This window comes from Cylas formicarius, unplaced genomic scaffold (genome assembly GCF_029955315.1).
Source record: "Cylas formicarius isolate icCylForm1 unplaced genomic scaffold, icCylForm1.1 PGA_scaffold_10__41_contigs__length_53128322, whole genome shotgun sequence".
NCBI classification, from domain to species: domain Eukaryota; kingdom Metazoa; phylum Arthropoda; class Insecta; order Coleoptera; family Brentidae; genus Cylas; species Cylas formicarius.
In genome coordinates, this window is record NW_026844214.1 from 50571252 (window position 1) to 50592756 (window position 21505).

The 21505-nt window shown below is 33.8% G+C and overlaps 3 protein-coding genes across 3 annotated transcripts in view; 2 read left to right on the plus strand and 1 right to left on the minus strand.

The window, feature by feature from the left end:
- Positions 1-2105: 2105 nt before the first annotated feature.
- LOC132699113 (NADH dehydrogenase [ubiquinone] iron-sulfur protein 4, mitochondrial) lies at positions 2106-3223 on the minus strand. The gene is made up of 4 exons (XM_060665623.1): positions 3031-3223; positions 2857-2977; positions 2625-2800; positions 2106-2569 (listed from the first exon to the last, which is right to left on the minus strand). Exons 1-4 carry the CDS (start codon positions 3084-3086, stop codon positions 2389-2391), a joined length of 534 nt encoding a protein of 177 aa, XP_060521606.1. The 5' UTR covers positions 3087-3223; the 3' UTR covers positions 2106-2388.
- A 53-nt stretch (positions 3224-3276) lies between these two features.
- Positions 3277-4394, plus strand: LOC132699107 (DNA-directed RNA polymerases I and III subunit RPAC1). The gene has a single exon (XM_060665607.1). It carries the CDS (start codon positions 3387-3389, stop codon positions 4380-4382), a length of 996 nt encoding a protein of 331 aa, XP_060521590.1. The 5' UTR covers positions 3277-3386; the 3' UTR covers positions 4383-4394.
- A 15114-nt stretch (positions 4395-19508) lies between these two features.
- Positions 19509-21505, plus strand: part of LOC132704389 (homeobox protein Nkx-2.1-like) — a 92127-nt gene continuing 90130 nt past the window's right edge. Inside the window, exon 1 of the mRNA XM_060674395.1 lies at positions 19509-19593. Within this exon, the coding sequence (XP_060530378.1) occupies positions 19509-19593 (85 nt within the window). The remainder of the gene's footprint in view (positions 19594-21505) is intronic.

A 21505-nucleotide genomic window follows, 5' to 3' on the forward strand; every position in this document is an offset into this window, starting at 1 on the left:
TTTTGGACTTTTATTATTGTGCTCCTGCGGATCACTATGGAACTTTGCCAAGATCGATGTAATTTAATTGTGCACGTACCCTGTATAAAGTGTCTTAAAAAAATTTGGTAAATATAAAAATTTGTACGAGTAATAGTAATGGTAAATAACAGTAATTCATTGATATTTTTTCAAATATCTCGCTTACCCTGTATGATGAACAACTGTAGATAGAAAATTGTAGCTCTCGACACAGTTATGACATAGTTTAAACCAAATTATCCCCTCTCTTGCCATTTTTTGCATTTACGGCCTGTAATTTACATACAAAAACGGAAATTTTATGGATTTTATAGAATTTTTGTCTAAAAACAACACACCCTGTATATAATTAAAAAAATGCTCGAAGTTGAGATAGAACCCTGAATCTCCCACATTATTTTTCCAATACAGTAAAAGGGTTTCCCTATTTTCAGATTTTTGCGAATACCGTATACACCCTGTACATTTTTGAAAACTGAATAATAAAGGTTTATAGAATTTGATCTCGCGGATTATCTCGTTCAAAATTTCGTACCGACATCTCGAGTTTAGTGAGATCATTCAAGTGGACCCGCCATTGGTACAGGACGAATCAGGGTCGAAAAAAAATTTTTTTGTCTGTTTTTCTGTTCTCAGTATGGATTAAATCCGCCAAATAATTCGGCAACCGTTTGAACTAGAGGGCTGAAACTTTGACCCTTTTATCGATCCAAAACAAGATCCTGAAAATGAGACATGAACCCGATCCGACCAGGGTAAACCTGATTTTTTGTCATTTTCGCAAAACTCTATTCATGAACCCCATCCGACCGGATTTTTTGTCATTTTTGTTTCAATTTTCAAACGCGATAACTGTCCAAAATTTGAATCTATCGATTTCAAACTTGGCAAAAGTATAGAGCTTGGACCCCTGACGGAACCTATTGAAATTGAAAGTTATGGGTGATTGGGAAGTATTATTTAAAATTCAAAAACTAAAAAAGTGCTATTTTTCGAAAACCGTTCATCGGATCAAAAAAGTTCTTGAACGGAAAGACGCAGAATATGGATGCCAATAAATCTTTGTTCCTGACAATTTTTCGAAACTCGGTGTGCGCCGGTATTTCCAAAAAAACTGAAATTTGGAAAGAAAATTGACTGTAAGTTAAATACTATTACCTAGTCGACGGTTTCTTCTACGTGGCAGTTTAGGTTGTAGAGAGAGCTAAAACTCTTGTGTTTAAGGTTTTCGCATATAATACAGGGTGTTCGAGATATATCACGTTACGCTGAAAAATGCAGCAAGTGCCCAAAATTTACAGCTTTTGACTTCAAATTTGGCAAAGTGGTTAAGTCCCCCTCCGCATATACAAGTTAATAGCTAGGTACAATCGGACATAGCCAAATATATTTTTTTTAATTTTCGAAATATTTTTTGCCATCATTTTGGGATGTATGAAAAGATTCATTTCTCGAAAACCGTCGACTTAATCGGCAAAACTCTTGAACCGAAAAACGCGAAAGATCCAGAACTATAACATTTCTTCGATTATATACAGGGTTTTTTAAATATAGACAAAAATCTAAAAGACCTTTACAATTGTTCTTTTCCATAATAAATTTTTAGCTATAAATCAAAATTCTTTTTAAATAATGGCTAACTGCTTCAAAAAGACTCGTATATGCTGTGAGATATTTTTAAAAATCCATATAAAAATCACTCGGGTTAAATCTAGACGCGATGACGTCATTGAATAGTAGTGCATTGTCCCGAAGAAAAATTATGTTCTATAAAATCAATTACTCTATTGGAAAAATTCACGGATCAGGAAAGGTGGGAGATCCAGGGCTATAACCTCTACTTCAGACATTTTTTGAATTATACAGAGGGTGTGTTGTTTTTGGGCAAAATATCTAAAAAATCCTGAAAATTTGTGGGATAATTAAACAGTATAGTAAACTACCAACTACAATTTTCTATTTATAGCTTTCGTCCATCATAGTGGGTGTGATATTAGAAAACATATCAATGGAAATTGATATTACTGGTATAAATTTTTATATTTAGCAAAGACACGTTATACAGGGTGTGTGCATAAAAAATTACATTCATTTTGCGAGAGTTCCATAGTGATCCCCAGGAGAGTAGCTGTTTTGTAGACTGCATAGCGCAGAGCAGTGGCCTCAAGGAGCAAATCTTGTTTTTTTAATAGGCTGCTATTTGATACCAAGAAAACAATCGCCCTAACGATCAGATCATTTCCAGAAACTTCTTGATAGGTTATATACATAAAAATTTAAAATAAATACAAATTTCATATTTTTATTTAAGCATCGAAATACATTATCCTAGATATTTGCCTGTGATATAATTCAAACAGTGACTATTCACTTGGTCGAAACGCGAGTACGTTTATTCCAAGAAAAGTTAATACCATAGGACTTTGGCTTAAACGGTTTTTCCAGCTTGCTCTCTTGAATGTACCATTTCCAACCATTTCTCTCACAGAATTCAACAGCCTCTTCTTTTGTAGAAAATTGGACTTTCATATTTGAAAGAGGGTCTCCTCTGAAATGTAATAATGTTGTTTTGGAAGATTGGAAAATTAAAAATTAATCGTTACGTGGAGGACCATCCCATTAATGGGTTTTCCCAACGTTCTCTGGCGTCGAAATCCATTTCCCAATGCCCCAAATTGTTTGTACCGCTCTGCATGCAATTTTTGGGAGGTTCATAGATCCTTACCCGACGCTCCTTAATATGTTCTTCAGGAACTCCAGTTATAAGCGAACAATCAGTCTATAATATGCAAAAGCCTCGCCCAACATTATCAACATAATGGCCACATAACTTACTGGTCCTTCAACTGTTATGTAGCCTTGCATCTTTTTCTTATGCTCGACCTCGTCAGGATTTAGCAATGTTATATCACTTTTCAGGGTAGCATCTCCCTGAAGCACAGCTGACGTGCATATTCTACAAAAAAAGATATTAAAAGAAACTATCATCATTCGCTATCGCGATAATACCTTAAAGAAGGGCTGACTCTGCACAAGTGTCTTGTTTTTAATAACAGGGATGTCATGACGTAATAATTTTATTTTTTATAATTTTTTACTGGGTTAGAAATAATTTTACTGTCAGTCAAGAATATCTTCTTCTTTTCAAGAAACCATGGGCAAATTATCAAAATTCATGATTTGATGATGATGATTTATTCGTTGGTTTCATAACAGCTTAAACTTTCAATTGATCAAAATTCGAACCACGATAAAGCTTTTCCACGCAAGGAGGTTAACCGCCACGTGCATATCGAAACAAAAGAAGAAGAAAATATTTTTAAGGTTAAGTAGATTTAAAAAAAAGTTAAGTAAATATCGCTAAAATGGAGGTCAAGGAGGAAACTCCTAGAATTGTTTTAACGGAAAACAAAATAATTGAAGTGTCGCCGCTAAGTCTCACATCGGACTTGAAATATTTCAAGAAAAAATTTCAAATAGTGGTGGTGCGTAAGGAAGGTTACGAAATGGAATTTGATTTGATCGGAATTCATCCCTTCCTGGTGAATACATTCCGAAGACTTATTTTAAGCGACGTTCCCAGCATGGCAATAGAGAAGGTCCATGTCATAAACAACACCTCAATAATGCAAGATGAAGTATTAGCACACAGACTAGGTCTTATACCGTTAAAAGCCGATCCGAGACTGTTTGAGCACAAAACCGATGCATCGGCAAGTAACAATGGAAATGATACGCTAGAATTTGAGTTGAAAATAAAATGCACAAATAGTAAAGATTCTAGTAAAAAAGATTCATCCCGGGCAGAGGATATTTACAAAAACTCTAATGTCTATTCCAAACATCTAAAGTGGGTGCCCATAGGCAATCAACGCACTAGGTTTAAGGAAAGCGATGTCGGTCCGATACACCCCGATATTTTAATAATGAAGCTTAGGCCCGGTCATGAACTGGACCTGAAACTGTTTGCCGTTAAGAGTAACGGCAAAGATCACGCAAAGTTTTCGCCCGTTGCTACCGCATTTTACCGACTCCTACCTCACATCGAGATAGTGAGACCCGTCGAAGACGAGGACGCTTACCGTTTGCAGAAATGTTTTTCGGCCGGAGTAATCGGAGTTCGACAAGAAGGTAACAGAAAATTCGCCGTGGTAAACGATCCCAGGTGCGATACTAGCAGCAGAAACGTTTACCGTTACGACGATTTGAAAGACTCCGTGGTGATGTCCAAAGTGCAAGATCATTTTATTTTTACCATCGAGTCTGTTGGAGCTTTGCAGCCGGAAGACATCTTCAAAGAGGCCATTTATATTTTAAAAAATAAGTGTATGTCCTTGTTGGATGAGCTCAATTCCCAATAAAAAAATGTTATTGAGTTATTATCGGTTAATCCATTGAATTATTTAAAAAAATAACGTCACGTGGTTCAAAAAAAGAGATTGGCAAGATAAAATAACGTGAGCGAGGGAAAATTAATTTAAACTTCCGATTACTGCCTTGTTGTGCGCCAATTTACTGGGAAAGTGTTAATTGGATCAATTATCCCCAGCTCCAAATTTCTCGACATTCACTTCCTTATCTAATACTCATCGAATGTGTCCGTACGCGTTCTTCAAACATCGAAAAGCACCAGGCCGCGTTTCAATGATCGAGATAAACGCGGGCAAAGGATCTAAAGTATTATGTTTACGATTCAGCAGTTCCGAATGAAACCGAAAACTGGGCCTTTATTGTTAGGCGTACTAATCGATTTAGACAAGCGGTGTGTAAATAGGTACTAATAGAGCGTTCGATAATCGTTTCACGAGAAGTGCCACGACGGATGAAAAGCGGGGAGATAGAGAGATACGGTCGCTCCATTCATTATTTTGTTTGGTTCCGTAACCGGGGCAGCTCGATAGATTTGTAGTCAAGATATTCGCGGAATGTGTGGACTAGAGATCTTATTTGAGTTCCTTGCTCTACTTGCCCTATTTCAACATAAGGTGTCCTATAATCCATTCTAGTATTACTTAAGTCTAATAATATACGAAACATTATGTAATACGACCAAAAATGTAGTGCATTTATTAAGAGTTTAATCTAAATTGCATTATGTTCGTATATATTACGGAGGTATGGTCTGTTCATAGATTTAAGAAAATGATGAATTGCTTTTGAATGGGATTATCCAAGGGTGGCCATTAACATACAACGCAACAAGATAATTCCCTAAAGTTTCGAAATTTAAATTCAGGTAACATTGCGGGCCGTAATAGAAAATAATTTTATACCTAGCTGTGTTTAATATTCTTGGGTTTGGTATACTACTTAGCTTAAGTTTATTAGTAATCATTCTTATTTCGTGTATAATACAGCGTGTGTTGAATCGTGTGCGAATTATGCAAAATATGTGCGAGTCTAGTGTATCTCAGGAGATGCTCCTTCCCAAATGTAGAAAACACTATTCTATTCAGTCTAAGGAAGTTATAAAGTCTATTCAACACATGGGTTTTAGATTTTAAAAAATTGATAAAAGGCAAGTTTTAATGGAATCTTTTATAATTCGGAAATGGCTACTGGAATATATAGAAAAAATTAGGATTTGCAGAGAACAAAAAAGGCCATTATTTACTTGGATGAAACCTGGTTTGACATTTATGATACCCCGGAAAAGGATTGGGTTGAGTCAACTGATAAGTGTAAAACAAAGGCGCCATCAAAAAGAGGTAAAAGAATAACTATTTTACATGCTGGCCCTAAAGATGGTTGGATTCCAAATGGACTTTCTCTGTCTGCGAAAAATATTAAAGATTCTTCTCTGGATTACCATAACGACACCACCGCTGATTTATTTGGTTGGTTTGAAAACAAACTAGTTTCAAACATTCCTCCTAATAGCGTTATTGTAATGGACAATGTAAGTTATCAGAAACCCCTTCCTCATATGACACAAAAGCAACAATACAAAACTACATGTATAATAACGACATTTATTTTCACGAAGATTATACCAAAAACCAATTAATTGAGGTTCTACAAAGCTTGAACCTACAAAAGGAATACGTCTATGCTAATTATACCAAAAATCTAGGGCATACAGACTTCCACCTTACCACTATATATTTAATCCCATTGAACATGATTGGCACCAACTTAAATCTGCCATTCGTCGTAACAATGTTTTTCCCCGTGTTAACTCCAATGTCCTCAAACTTATAGAAACCGAAGTTTTTAACATCCCTCCACAAAATTGGGCAAATTCTGTTTAACATATAGAAAAAGCAGAACAATCATATATCCATATTGCGAATAATATAGATTTTAAATTTAAACATAAATACATACATGAATAAATATTGTTTAGTATCTTTCCTAACAAAACTTCAAATAATTAAATTCTAAGCAAAGTACAGACCTGTTCGGCCATATTTCATTCTTACAGCTTGCCCGGGTCTTTCCTTAATTCGTATCAGTTTAGTCACTTTCCTATATCTATGAACAAACTTTAAGGTAACATTCAGGTTTTGCATTTTTACCGATCGATATAATGCGATCTGGTGTGGGTAATTTAAAATTGTCCTACCGTTCATTGAGCAACGATACCTACTCTCGCTTTCTCCAAATACGGGAAGTGCGGAATCACTTTTGGGATTACCATCGTCATCATCGATGGGCCCTTCACTGGGTCTATTGTATATTGCTTAATGATAGGTTCCATGTCCGGTTCTTTTAATACCGAAAAGTACTCCAGAACGTATTATTAAGGTAAATTTGTACCGACATCGTCCGAATGCTACGTTTCAGATTTAATGGTGCCAAGGTAAGTTCATCAAATAAGCAACACTTAAGAAAATATTTTTTTTAGCACTAATATAAATCAAATGGAGCGATTAAGCGAAAATCGTAAGAAGTGTAATGTTGTGAGATGATGGAGAAAATCCATTTGACATAATTTAATTAAAAATGAAAATGTTCAGATTTTCACAGCTATTTATATATTGCTAAAGAAGGATGAATTATTTGCAGGAATTTTCATGGACAAGTTAGGAAATATCATGCATGAGTAAAAGATTTCTTTGGAACACAAAACCATTTACTTAAATAACATATAACTGTGGACTTAACTGTAACTAAATTACAGAAAAAATTAAAATTTTCCATTTAACATAAACCCTCACACACGGACAAAATAATACGTAGTAACTCAAATCACCCTTACACACACAAAATGGTTGCCTTTTATGCTTTTGTCCATACACTACTTAATATGTCACTTTCCAAAGAAAATTTTGAAAAAGATTTAAATATTACAAAACAATGGTTACGACGTTGATAGATAAGATTATAACTAAAAAGCAGTTTTAAATAACTCCGAATTCTATATATCCCATGCTAAACAACGAACCCAGAATTTAGAAAACAATAAGATATATAGGAAAATTTCGAAAATATATTTTGTGCTTTTAAATCGGAAAAATCATTTTCTTTTTAAAAACAATTAAACTAAATTATGAAAAACTAAAAAATCTAGGAGTCGGAGTCTACAAATTGAAATGTGCATCATGCCCCAAAATTTTTATCGGATAAACAGGTAGAACATTTTAGAAACGCATTGGCCAACATAAAAGCTTATAAAAATAAAAGTTCGGATTCTGACTATGCCATTTATTTCATTTTGATGTTTCGAGCGAATCAAAAAACAAAAATCTAAATTTGTTGGAAGCTATGGAGATTAACAAAATGAGATATTCGAATATATTACTTAATGACGCATTAATTAAGCAATTATTATTACCTGTTTATATACAGAGTGGTTTATAATTGTATGTCAATAAATAAGGGGGCTGTTTTTGGGTGAATTTTAAAAAGAAATCTTTATATGAACACAAGTCAAAACGTTTTAACTTTTGAGGTGGTAAAGTTTTCAAAAATGAAATATGTTTTTTTAATATCTGTAATAGCACTAGATATGACAAACTTGGCACACATGTACTATGCATAAAGAGGCTTTATTTAGTGTAAGACAATTTTTTAAAATTACACCACTGGCGGGCGTACAGAATTTCAGCTGTCTGTTTTGGCAGACATTGATGGTACGCCACTGATTTCTCTGAAAATAAAAATTATTCTTACAATCTTCAATCATTTCGAAGGAAATTTAATTTTTTAATTTTTTCATGAAAAAATAAAAACCTCTTTTCTGCATAGTCATAACAATATCGTTAATATGACAGCATGCAAATTAGTTTTTATTTTTACGGGAAAACCATGCGACGTACTGAAAAAAACTAATAGATCAAATCTGTGTTTCTAGTGGTTAGAGTTGTTCAGAAAAAAATGGACTGTTCTTTTTTACTTTTACCGTTTTAATTAAATAAAATAACAACAAGGTAAATAATATACGATTATTATTAAAAAATAACACTCACTATTAACAATTAAAAAAAAATTATCTGTTAATAAATTAAATGTCATAATAGTGGCGTGCCACTATTATGATTAAATTGAAAACTTTTTTTTGTGAAAAATAAAATATCTATCTAAAGCAAAATAACTAGTTTTTAGTTAGCAACTAGTGTCCTTCGGAAAAAAAATAGAGGGCTGTTCTCTTCAATTTTACAGGTTTAATGAAATAACATCTCTATCTAACTTATCTATTAAATTAATAATAACCTCTTTGAAAAAAAAAAAAAAACATAGGAACTATCCACCTTGAAGGATACATGTTTGAGCTCATTTCCCTATATTGCCGGCACTGTTTGAAGTATACCTCCAGTGTTTCTTATTAAATCGCAGGAAGTTCTTATATGATCCTTCAGCTCTTTTACGGTGTTAACTGGAGTGTGATAGACCAGACTTTTACGATGTCCCCATAAGAAAAAGTAAAAACTATTTAAATTTGGGGAACTAGGGGGCTATGGTTGAGGTCTAAAGCGACCTACCCATCAATTATCAACTGTGTGATTTAAATATTCTATTACTGCAACACTAAAGTGAGCAGGAGCGCCATCATGGATGAACCACATTATGTTCCTAATCAAATATGGAACTTCTTCTAGCAATATTGGCAAATCCTCTTCTAAAAACCGGCGATAATTAGGGCTTTTTAGGTAGGCAAAACGGGTCTAATTAACTAATTTCCAACAATTCCAACCCATCATTTACCGAAAACTATTCTTGATGTTTAAATTCTGCAACTGCTTGGGGGTTTTCTTCGGCCCAAATATGGTTTTTGTTAGTTGTAAAGTTCAACTTTAAATACTACTTCTTGGTCAAACAAGGGATAATGCGCAATTTTCTTCAAAAATCTTTCACAACAATTAACACGCAATGGAAAACCTCTGGAAAGTAATGTTTGGATTCGTTGAATGTGATATGGATACAATAGAAGATCATGCAAAATTTTCCAAACCAAGACGTGCGAGATATTCAGAATATTCCTAATTTTTCTAGAACCAAGTTCAGGAATTTAAAATTACTTTTAAAATTTCTAGCGTTCTTACAGTCCGCAATCAAAGTATCTGGTTTAGTCAACCTTCTATGAACATTTGACAATGTTTGCCTATCTGGTATTACTCTATAGGAAAAACGCACTTGATATAATTGCCTAGCCTCCGTCGCACCGTCATCAGCCAAACCATACATAAAATTGAACTGAGGTGGGTTTTACTTGATGAAAATTCATTTAACAAAAGAAATAACAACGAACTTATATATTATGACATGACAATTGTTTCGACAATAATTAATTAATTAATTAATGTTGTTGTGAGAATTTAAGTTCAATAAAGGAGAGATATTTAAATCTAATTGTTCGTTAAGCAATACATTTGAATGTCTCATGTTGTTAATCTAAATTTAATTAATTTAATTTTCTACTTTTTGTGGCTGTGTGTAATATATCAAAATTGTCGTCAAAAATGTGTTTTCTGTGTTTAAGTGTGTAGCATAATTAGAATCTAGACTATTGTTTTTAAACGCTCTTTTATGTTCGTTAATGCGTTTCTTGAAGGAGCCTACCTGTTTGTCCAATAATAAAATTTGGGACAAGATCCGCATTTCAACCTGTAGAGATTTTGGACATTTCGTTTTATTGTTTTTTAAAAATTTTCCTATTGTGTTGTTAGTTCTGAAAGCTATTTTTAAACCACATTTTGACAAATGTTTTGAAACTTTTTCACTAGGTTCTCCTATGTATGTAATTGTTTTAAATTGTTCGTGTTCTGTATTAGGTTTCGGATAAATAGAGTTTACTGTTTTGGATTTGTTTTTATTTATAATCTTATCGATAATGGACGGATTGTAGCCGTTGTTCAGTGCAATTTAATTAATGATATTTAGTTCTTTGTTGTAATTTTCTGTTGAGAGTGGCGTATTAAGGAGTCTGTGTATAAAAGAGTGAAATGCAGCCATTTTTTGTGTATAAGGGTGATTTGAGCTGTTATGTATGACTCTGTCCGTGTGTGAAGGTTTATGATATATTGAAAAATCAAATTTCTTTTGCGTTTTCGAAATAGTTAAGTCTAAATAATTAATAGGGTTATCCTTTTATCGATAGTGAATTTAATACGATTTTATAATGAGTTAATGTAATTGTGTCTACAAGTTGAAATGCGGATCTTTTCCTAAAATTTATATTGCACAAACAGGTAGATCCTTCAAGAAATGCATTAACGAACATAAAAGAGCGTTTAAAACCAATAGTCTAGATTCTAATTGTGTTACACACTTAAACACAGAAAAACACATTTTTGACTACAATTTTGATATTTTACATACGGCCACAAAAAGTAAAAAATCAAATTTATTGGAAGCAGTGGAGATTAACAAAATGAGACATTCAAATGTATTGCTTAACGATCAACCTTTATTGAACTTAAATTCTCACAACAATATTAATTAAGGTTTTATGGTCATTTTTCGGTATATATATAGTAGAAGGTAATTTGTATATATTACATTTGATAGAAACACGGTGTTGTCGAAACAACAAAAATATAAACTTTTAGTTCTTATTTCTTTTGTTTCATACATAAAATGCTTATCTGACAAGTACTCATTAGTAAACTCGACCATTCTTTTTTAAAATAACAATACTCGGATATTTTGAACACCGAATTAATAAGACCCGAAGAACTGAATTTAAAAACTGATGTCAAACAACTGTCAACAACATTCTTACAAAGCACAGCCTACTACAATGATAATGCATCACACATTTTACTTACTTCGGATTTGTACTTCGATTTTTTAATAAAACAGATATACAATTACTTAGTAAGAAATATTGAGGATATGACCATGCAGAGACGAAGTTCTTATTTTTTTTAAGCGAAAATCAACAAATTAAATTTCTCTATTAATGATTGTAGATTGTAAGAATAACTTTTATTTTAAGAGAAATCAGTTGTGTACCATCATTGTCTGCCCAAATAGACAGGTGAAATTCCGTACGCCCGCCACTGATATATTTAAAAAATTATGTAAAGTGGTATTGCAGTTATTAAAAAAATATATTTTATTTTTGTAAAGTTTACCACCCTGTACCTCAAAAGCTAAGACGTTTAGGATATATAAAGATTTCTTTTTGAAATAGACCCAAAAATCTGTATTTGATAAAGGCACGGTGTTGCCGGAACTAACAAATAACTGTGAAAAATTTGGTTTGTTCTAATAAAATTGTGTTAAATTCAATATCAAAATATTTAGAAACATATATAAACTTATATTTATATTTTGATTAGTTTAATTGTAGAAAACAGGTGATTTTTTGTGCGTCTTAATTATTATTAGTATAGCATCCTAATGGGAGGAACGCAGAGAAAGCCCTATTGGAATATATGATTAACAGATTGTCCTACGATTTTGTAACCCCCTTTACATTACATTTACATTAATTTTTAATATATGAAGAGTGCCCAAAATAAGACTAACAGTTATTTCCTATAATATTTCAGCTATAGAATACTACCTACCTATAAGGAATGACTTGAAAAATGACAGTGCAATGATAAACAGAATTTAAAATGTAAGGTAGCAGAGGTTGTGTATTTCTTGTTGTTGAATAATGGTTGAGAAACAAAAAAGAAGGAAAAGAAAGTCCTATGGACGAATGCAGGATGCAACTAAAAAGTTACGCTTCAGTAGTCATCAAACTGGACAAGGATGCAAATGTTCAAAACTTAAATGTTTCCAAAATCTCACTGCAGGCGATTTAAGCACGATCGTGTCCAAGGTTATCTAGAAAAAATTAGGATTTACAGAGAACAACAAAGGCGAATTATTTACTTGGATGAAACCTGGTTCGACACTTATGATATCGCGGAAAAGGGTTGGGTTGACTCAACTGATGAGTGTAAAACAAGCACGCCATCAAAAAGAGGTAAAAGAATCACTATTTTGGATGCTGGCTCTAAAGATTCCAAATGGACTTTTTCTGTCTGCGAAAATTATTAAAGATTCTTCTGTGGATTACCATGAAGATACTACCGCTGATTTATTTGAAAGTTGGTTTAAACACAAACTAGTTCCAAACATTCCTCCGAATAGCGTAATTGTAATGGACAATGCAAGTAATCACAGTAGACAGTTGACTAAAACCCCTTCCTCGTGTGACACAAAAGCAACAATCCAGAACTACATGCATAATAACGACATTTATTTTTACGAAGATTATACCAAAAATTAATTAATTGAGGTTCTACAAAGCTTGAACCTACAAAAGGAATACGTCTGTGATAATTATGCAAAAAATCTAGGGCATACAGTTTTAAGGCTTCCACCTTACCACCGTATATTTAATCGCATTGAACATGTTTGGCACCAACTGAAATCTGCCATTCGTCTTAACAATGTTTTTCCCCGTGTTAATTCAAACTTATAGAAACCGAAGTTTTTATAACATCCCTCCACAAAGTTGGGCAAATTCTGTTAAACATATAGAAAATACAGAACAATTGTATATCCATATTGCAAATAATATTGAAGAAATAATAATTAGAACAGGCGACGATAGCGATAGTGATACTGATATATTATGTGAACAATTTTAAGTAATTTAAGTATGTAATAAAAATAATTTGTAATTTTATTTTAGATTTAAACATAAATACATACATAAATAAATAAATATTGTTTAGTATCTTTCCTAACAAAACCAAAATAATTAAATTCTAAGCAAAGTACGGACCTGTTCTGCATATTTCATTCTTACGGCTTGCCCGGGTCTTTCCTTAATTCGTGTCAGTTAGTCACTTTCTTATATCTATGAACAGACTTTATCCACGATGCGATACCTGTAGTAAAAAATCGCCTGTACAAGGGTTTACAAAAAACGTCATTTTTCAAAAACTATTCACAAGACCCAAAAAACTTTTGAACCAGAAGAAGCAGAAGATATAAACTTTTATTCGTGGCAATTTTTAGAAAATATACAGTGTGCGGTTATAACTGAAATACTATGATTCAGATCTCACTTTCTTTTATATAGCGATATAGCCCGTATAGATTGCAAAAACTAGATAGCTACGCGCTACGAACTTGACCCGCCCAGTTACGATTTTTCGAAAGCAATATGTCAAAAGTAAGTTTTTTTGGACCCTCATCTTTTTTCCCCTGTACTCTTCGTATGTAGAATCACAACCATCAAACATAAGCGCCTCTGCGCCCGTCAAACGCTCAAATAAGTGTTGCCGAATGCCCAAAAACGGTTCAATTAACCGGGCTACTATACTTTCGCGATAAATATTCCGCGCTCTTCAGACCCCCCCGTAAAACAGAAATGCACGTTACGATCAAAAGATTCATAGGATCCCGAGGAGGGTGCTCCAGCCTGCTCGAATCAATGTGCCCAATAAAACCATAAAACACACTAGCGGCGGACCAAGCTGAGACTCCGGTTTCGTCCCCGGACGAACGGGCACCGCGGAAAACCGACCTTACTTCACGCAAGCGATAAGGTTGCCCATTGAACGTTTCGTCCGACTAAAACGGACCTTACATCCGTCGGTTTTTAAGTGGGGGAATCGATTGTCATTACGGGCCCCGCCCGGTCGCCTTCGATCGCGTTTCCATTGGCCTACGAGGCTTAAGCTCCGCCCATTTACGATCTCCAGCACCCAGAATGCCGCAGTGAGTGCCATGTACACTTGGAGGGCACTCTAAGAGTACGCTTAGGCGAGTTAAGCGCTCTTCGCAGCTAAAGAGTCTTACATCAAGGGTGCTCTATAAAGAGTGCTATAGCCCGATCGCCTGATTTATTTATATAGTTAGTCAGTTTGTTTATTGAATTCGGATATCGGTTCGAGTGGGTTCTGAGTAGCGCGTGCTCGCGGGTTCTCGTTCTCGAGTGGGTGCGTATATTTTTTCGTCGGTCTTGCGACGCTGGCGTTCCGTTTGGTGCCTTGGGGGTGTTTTGGATGGATTAAAACGCACGGTGGCTTTTGCTGAGGGCCGTTTTTATTCGGCGGTTCCGGAGTCCATGTCTGCAGGTACCCACACCACCTACTTGCTTGGTAAATTTGTTGGAACGGCCCGTCGCATCGCAAAAATTATTCGCCATGTATCAAAAAAAAAAAAAAACTGAATTTCCAGGCTCCCCTTTTGGTAAATCGCATCGTCAAGATTTTTTACTGATCTGACTATTATTTATTTTGTGAGTACTACTATCTACAGGTAGTTTAGTTCAAATGTATCCTTTGACCAGTGTAATAAATCTACTCTTCAGTCAAAGTACTTTATATTAATACTTAGGTATAACTTCGTGGGTATACTGGTGCCATTCAAAGCGAAGTTCAAATCATGATCAAAATTTACTAGTATTTGCATATAATACAATACAAAATACAATAGAACTTTAAAAATGTTAGTAAATGTAAGAAAGTGACTAACTGATACGAATTAAGGAAAGACCCGGGCAACCTCTAAGAATGAAATATGGCCGAACAGGTCAGTACTTTGCTAAGAATTTAATTATTTGGGGTTTTGTTATTAGTTTGAGGACATTGGCGTTAACACGGGGAAAACATCGTTACGACGAATGGCAGATTTCAGTTGGTGCCAAACATGTTCAATGGGATTAAATATACAGTGGTAAGGTGGCCTTAAAACTGTATGCCCTATATTTTTTGCATAATTATCAAAGTACTCAGCTTTGTATTTTAAAGGCTTTTTGTCTTAGAGGCACGCACTGTTTTTCTATCGTGCTCCTGCGGACCGCTATGGAACTTTCGCACAATCGATGGAATTTTATTGTGCATCCACCCTATATAAAACGTTTTTCGCTTCTCGCCGAACTTTGGTTAATATAAAAATTTGTACTGGCACACACACAAATTTTTGCCTACCCTGTGACACAACCTGTACATAATTCAAAAATTTTCCGAAATAGGGGTTATAATCCTAGACCTCCCACGTTTCCTGGTCCAAGAATTTTTCCAATAGAGTTAATGGTTTTCGAGAAAATATTTTTTTTTGAAACTGTGCAGTACGCCGTAATAGTCAATGGCGTCATCGCGTCTAGACTGAGCCCGAGGCATAGTGATTTTCATATGGATTTTTTCAAATATCTCGTGAGGCCTATAACAGTGTTTGAACCGATTAACCATATTATTTACGAGTTTTTAATTTACGGTAAATAATTTATTTCCAAGAAGTACAATTTTCACGGTCATTTAGATTTTTGTCTATAATTGAAAAACCCTGTATATAATCGAAAGAATGCCTGAAATAAAAGTTATAGCCCTGGATCTCCCGCGTTTCCTGGTTCTAAAATTTATCCGATCAGTTGAATAGTGTTTGAGAAAATCAGGTTTTTCTGGAAGCCAAAATAATGAAAGAATCAAATGATATTTGATTGCGCTCAATTTCTACAGTGGCCAGCGACTTTTACTTCCTTGCCAAATTTAAAGTCAATAGCTACATATTTCAGTCACCTATGACGTTTTTGAATATAGCACAGAATATCCCGAACACCCTGTACAATATATGAAAATCTTAAATACCTGGCAACACAATCACAGGCTTCTAGTTATGGTTAATTATCATTTTAAAGTGAGCCCAGTTTTCAGTTAATTGCAAATTACCGACGCACCCTGTACATTTTCGAAAAATCATAAAGAATAAAGGAGTTTGGTCCGGATCTTGCACGTCGTTTCGATAAAGAATTTTTTCGGTTGTATTTACCGTTTTGGAGAAATGATTTATTTTGTCGACACCTTGCAAATAGGATTTTCAAATTTTTAAAAATACATCCCGACCCCCCAGTCCCCCAATTCCAATAGGTTCCGTTACGGAACTAAACTCAATATTTGAGCAAACTTTCATCTCGGTTGCTGAGAATTTCGGACACTTATCGTGTTTCATAGCGGTGTACGAAAAACAGACGAAAATCGCAAAAAAATACAGATGCCAATTTCCAATCGCGGCCATTTCCTATGGGCTTATGTGTCTCGCGGCAAGTTTAAAAGCAGCAAAACTTCACCTTCCTCACTCAAACCATTCGGAAGTTATTCGCGTTTTTATGGAGTGTCTACAAAGAACAGAGAATGGAGAAAAAACAAAAAATGAAAACGTTTTTTTTCGACGCTTCGATTCGATTTCATAGATTTTTCGTAACAAGTAACAAGAGGCTTTAAAAGAAACCTGTCTACTTACGAAAACGTCAATATTGAAGATAAGGGATATGACTAATAGTAGAGAATTAAAAAAAATGGAATATGTGCTTAAATGTTCAAAATTCGGGAGAGCGTTTTTAAAAACATTTATTACACGGAAAGCGAAATAAAGTTTTATTCGAACTGGCCGTTACAAAGGTTGGAGTAATTAAGAGCGTATTTTACAATATTACAATCGAATAAATAGGGCTTTTGATGCGGTGTCAGCGATGCGTTATCTTCGCTTAGCTTTGGGCTTCGTCTGCGGTTTGGGACATATAACTCCTCCCTCCTTAACTTTCGAAAATAACGGAGTGTTTTTTCGAAAAAACTTCAAGATTTTCTCCCTGGCAGGTTTCCTCTTTAGATGCGATTTTCTTCAATTCTCGTGCCTTTCCGAACAGGAGCTTCTTAATGATGAAAGCTAAAATTAGAACCATGATTATTCCAAAAACAATAACAATTATTTGGAACGTATTCGTTTCTTCTTCCACTGGTTCCGTGGGAGTTATTTTTTCTGCTAAGTCTCTCAGCGGGTATATCTCGTCGATATTTATTTTTGAAAGACTGGGGGTATCCAGGATTTTCATTACTTTCATTTCTGTCAATTGGATTCTTGGTAAAAATATCGGTTTCCCGAACTGGATTTTCACGTCGTTGAAGAATTTTTCTTCATTAATTTCTATTTGACAGTTTACTGGTATCTTAATCGGTACTGGTACTTCGATTTGCATATATCGATCCGTGTTACACTTAGTTAGTAATTTTTCAGGCTTCTGTGGCAAAACAAGAACTAAATTTTGAGTGATTTGTTCTATAATTGCCTCTGACAGGTTCATTTTCGTAATTAGGCAGTTTTCCATTCCGATGTCGTCAAATAAATTCTCCACGCATACATCTCGGGGATGAGTTTCTTCTTTACAAAAGTAGATTTCTTCGATGACGGGACATGTTTCTACGGTGAATTGTTTCTTCTTTTCCGCTCGTGCTATATAAAGGTATTGGGATATAAAAATTAATTGATTTTGGATTATTATATGTTTCGGATCTTAAAATTGGTACATGGACTGCAAAGATCACTTTCGAGTCAACAAAATTTACCTGAGTTCCCAAAATTTGATAAGAAGATAAAATGTTTTTAAGTTGGGGAATTTGATTTTGTTTATAAATTGATGCTAAATATTTAAGCATTTTATTCAAATCAGAAATCGGTAAAATACTATTATGAAGCGCATTAACTTTTGCAAACATAATAGCGTCTTCTAGATTATCTAGAAACATTATAATATTTTGGCAATCTAAGTTTAATTGCGTAATGATCCCGTGAAAACTAAGATAGTCTTGTAAAGAGTTAATTGTCATTAATACTACATTTTGGAATGTTTTTAAACCAGTTTGTAGTTTTCGTTGATTTTCATTTAATTTCACAATAGTTTTATTATAATTATTAATTATGCCCTTTGTAGTTCTAGTTCTTTTGCTAAATTATTTCGATTTTTCTCGAGTGTATTTATTGCTGCTTTATAATAATTTCCGTCGTCAGCGTCGAGAGTTCCAAATAGCTATTTATTTATTTTACCAACCGCGTTAATTAAGCCTCGTTCCTTACGAACATGTGGATGTAAATTTTCAAGTTTTTCTACCGTAATTTGTATTAAATATTCAGTTCTTAGAAGTAAATTTTCGGCTAGTCCATAATAAGAAGTATTATTAGTTATATTTTCAACATTAAACTTATCTTTAATTATTTTAAATGCGTCCTCTATGCTTTCTACGTGATTAATTATTTGGCTTAAATTTACATAATGGATAAATGTATGTTTGTTATAGATTAACTTCGCGTTACCTATCTGGATTGGAAGTATAGGATTTACGAGTTTGGTAACTTGTACGTCTGTCGTTATTATTCGTTCGGTTAGAACTGCTACGAGTAGAAGAGTCAACATTTTGATCTTCATTGGTTTCAGTTTCGTATTTCTCCGTCTCCTTTCCGGCTCAATTTTCCAACTCGTCTCATGCGGGTTGTACCTTCGTAGACCGTCGTTCTGCTTCCCTTGCTGCTGGTTCTGCGTGCTGAAGGATTTGAAAATGCACGTAGCGGATGTCCAAGTTTCGAACTTTCCTCGATTGGCGATTTCAAAAAACTCCCAGAAGATTTCTGGTTAATTGTCCACCACTACTGCACTTAGAAAATCCTACCGACTGCGCCACTTAAATGTTCAAAATTCGGGAGAGCGATTTTAAAAACATTTATTACACGGTAAGCGAAATAAAGTTTTATTCGAACTGGCCGTTACAAAGGTTGGAATAATTAAGAGCGTATTTTACAATATTACAATCGAATAAATAGCTTTGGGCTTCGTCTGCGGTTTGGGACATATAACTAAGTGTAGTGTTTTTCAAACTTCAAAAGAAGGAAAATATATTGTCTTTAAGTACCGCAAACTAGACAAAAGACAAGTAGTAATGGGATCACACAGGTTACGCACTTGGGGATTTAATTACCTCCAAGAAATTAAAAGATATAGATTAGACAATAGATTCATAACCTATCTTGATGAAACATGGTTCGATACACACGACGCTGTATAAAGATTAGAGAAAATTACCATTTTTTTTCTGATATTTCGACGCTCCGCATAATGCTATGGTCTGTTCATCGAAAATTCCAACATCACCTGTATGGAAAATTGTGAATAATCCCATTTCACCGAGGGAAAAAAAGAAGCGATGCTGACTTTTTCTCGGGTGTAGATGAAAGTGATCAAGATATAATACGGCTTAAAATTTACCTGTTATACGAGGAACAAAGCGTGTCTATATTAGATATCTTAATTAGGAGGCTTGAAAAAGATGAAACCGGTGTTAAATGTGGCGGAACCTCCTTATTTAAGTGTACTCAGCACATGGGTTTTAGATTTTAAAAAATTGCCAAGAGGCAAGTTTTACTGGAAATGGCAACTGGAATTATCTAGAAAAAATTAGGATTTACAGAGAACAACAAATGCCAATTATTTACTTGGATGAAACCTGGTTCGACACGCACCATCAAAAAGAGGTATAAGAATAACTATTTTGCATGCTCCGTCTGAAGATGGTTGAATTCCAAATGGACTTTCTCTGTTTGCGAAAAATATTAAAGATTCTTCTCTGGATTACCTTGAAGACATCACCGCTGATTTATTTGAAACTTGGTTTAAAAACAAACTAGTTCCAAACATTCCTCCTAATAGCGTAATTGTAATGGACAAAGTTATCCCTTCCTCATGCGACACAAAAGCAACAATCCAAAACTACATATACAATAACGACATTTATCTTCACGAAGATTATACCAAGAAGCAATTAATTGAGCTTCGACAAAGCTTGAACCTACAAAAGGAGTACGTCTGTGATAATTATGCAAAAAATTTACCACTGTATATTTAATCCCATTGAACATGTTTTTCACCAACTGAAATCTGCCATTCGTCGTAACAATGTTCTTCTCCGTGTTAACTCCAATGTCCTCAAACTTATAGAAACCGAAGTTTTTAACATCCCTCCACAAAGTTGGGCAAATTCTGTTAAACATATAAAAAAAGCAGAACAATCGTATATCCGTATTGCAAATAATATAGAACAAATAATAATTAGAACAGGCGATGATAGCGATAGTGATACTGATATATTATGTGAATAATTTTAAGTAATTTAAGTAGGTAATAAAAATAATAACAAAACCCCAAAGAATTAAATTCTAAGCAAACTACGGACCCGTTCAGCCATATTTCATTCTTACAGCTTTCCCGGGTCTTTCCTTAATTCGTATCAGTTAGTCACTTTGTTATATCTATGAACAGACTTTACAGCAATTTTTAACTAATTAATTAACGATATTTATTTGGTATTGAAAAACGTTATTTTCAACTTTTATACTGTGTATGTATTTTCTTTCATTTTAGTTTTAAATCATATAAAAACCGTGAGGCAGCGGTTCGGTTGATTTTTAGTTTAGTTTTAGTTATCTGAAAGTGAAACTAGTGCTTGTAAGTTAGGTTTAAATTTCAGCTATTATAATTAATTTTTAAAAATGTTGCTATATTACAAATGTCATGGTCCTTGTATTAATCAAGGATTAAACTACCAGCCTCACTGTAAAACACAAAAAAGCGGTTGTTATATTAAATAAAATTAAATTAAATAAAAAAAAAATAAAGTAATTAAAATAAATGTACTAATCGAACAACGATAAGTAAGGATTCAAAAACACAAAAAACTTTCTTTTTGTACGTCTATCTCACATTTCTGATTGCCAATTTCTTTTTATTTAATCACTTTTGTAGAGGCAGAGTATTGAGGCGAATAGCTCAGCAAATTATTGTGCACGAAGTATAAAATCTAAGTAGATAGTACTACAGTTTTGGCCTGATCACGAACAGGTTTTATTTAATTCGTAGTTTATTTTAATTGTTATTATTAATTTATTTAATCACTTCCACGAACAATTTGAGTTGATTAGTACAACGTTTAAACGAAGAATAGCGGCATAAAGCTGTGTTTAAATTCGATATTGAGGATTGTATGAATATGATGGATGAAAAATATATTTATTATTGTTTCAAAACCATATTTTATTATTTGTACATAGTATGGGAGCTTTATTCGTTAATTAATAACATTGTTATACAGTGGTTTTGTTGCTCTGGATGTGAGACTAATTTTCAATTTTGTTAAAATCTTTATTTTCATTTTAATTTAAAAAAATGTTGAAAATGTTAGTTTTATTTTAAAAGTTTAACAAACATTGGAGTAAATAGAGAAAAAAATGTTAAAAACTTATACTATATTTCCATAAAACGCCTTTTATT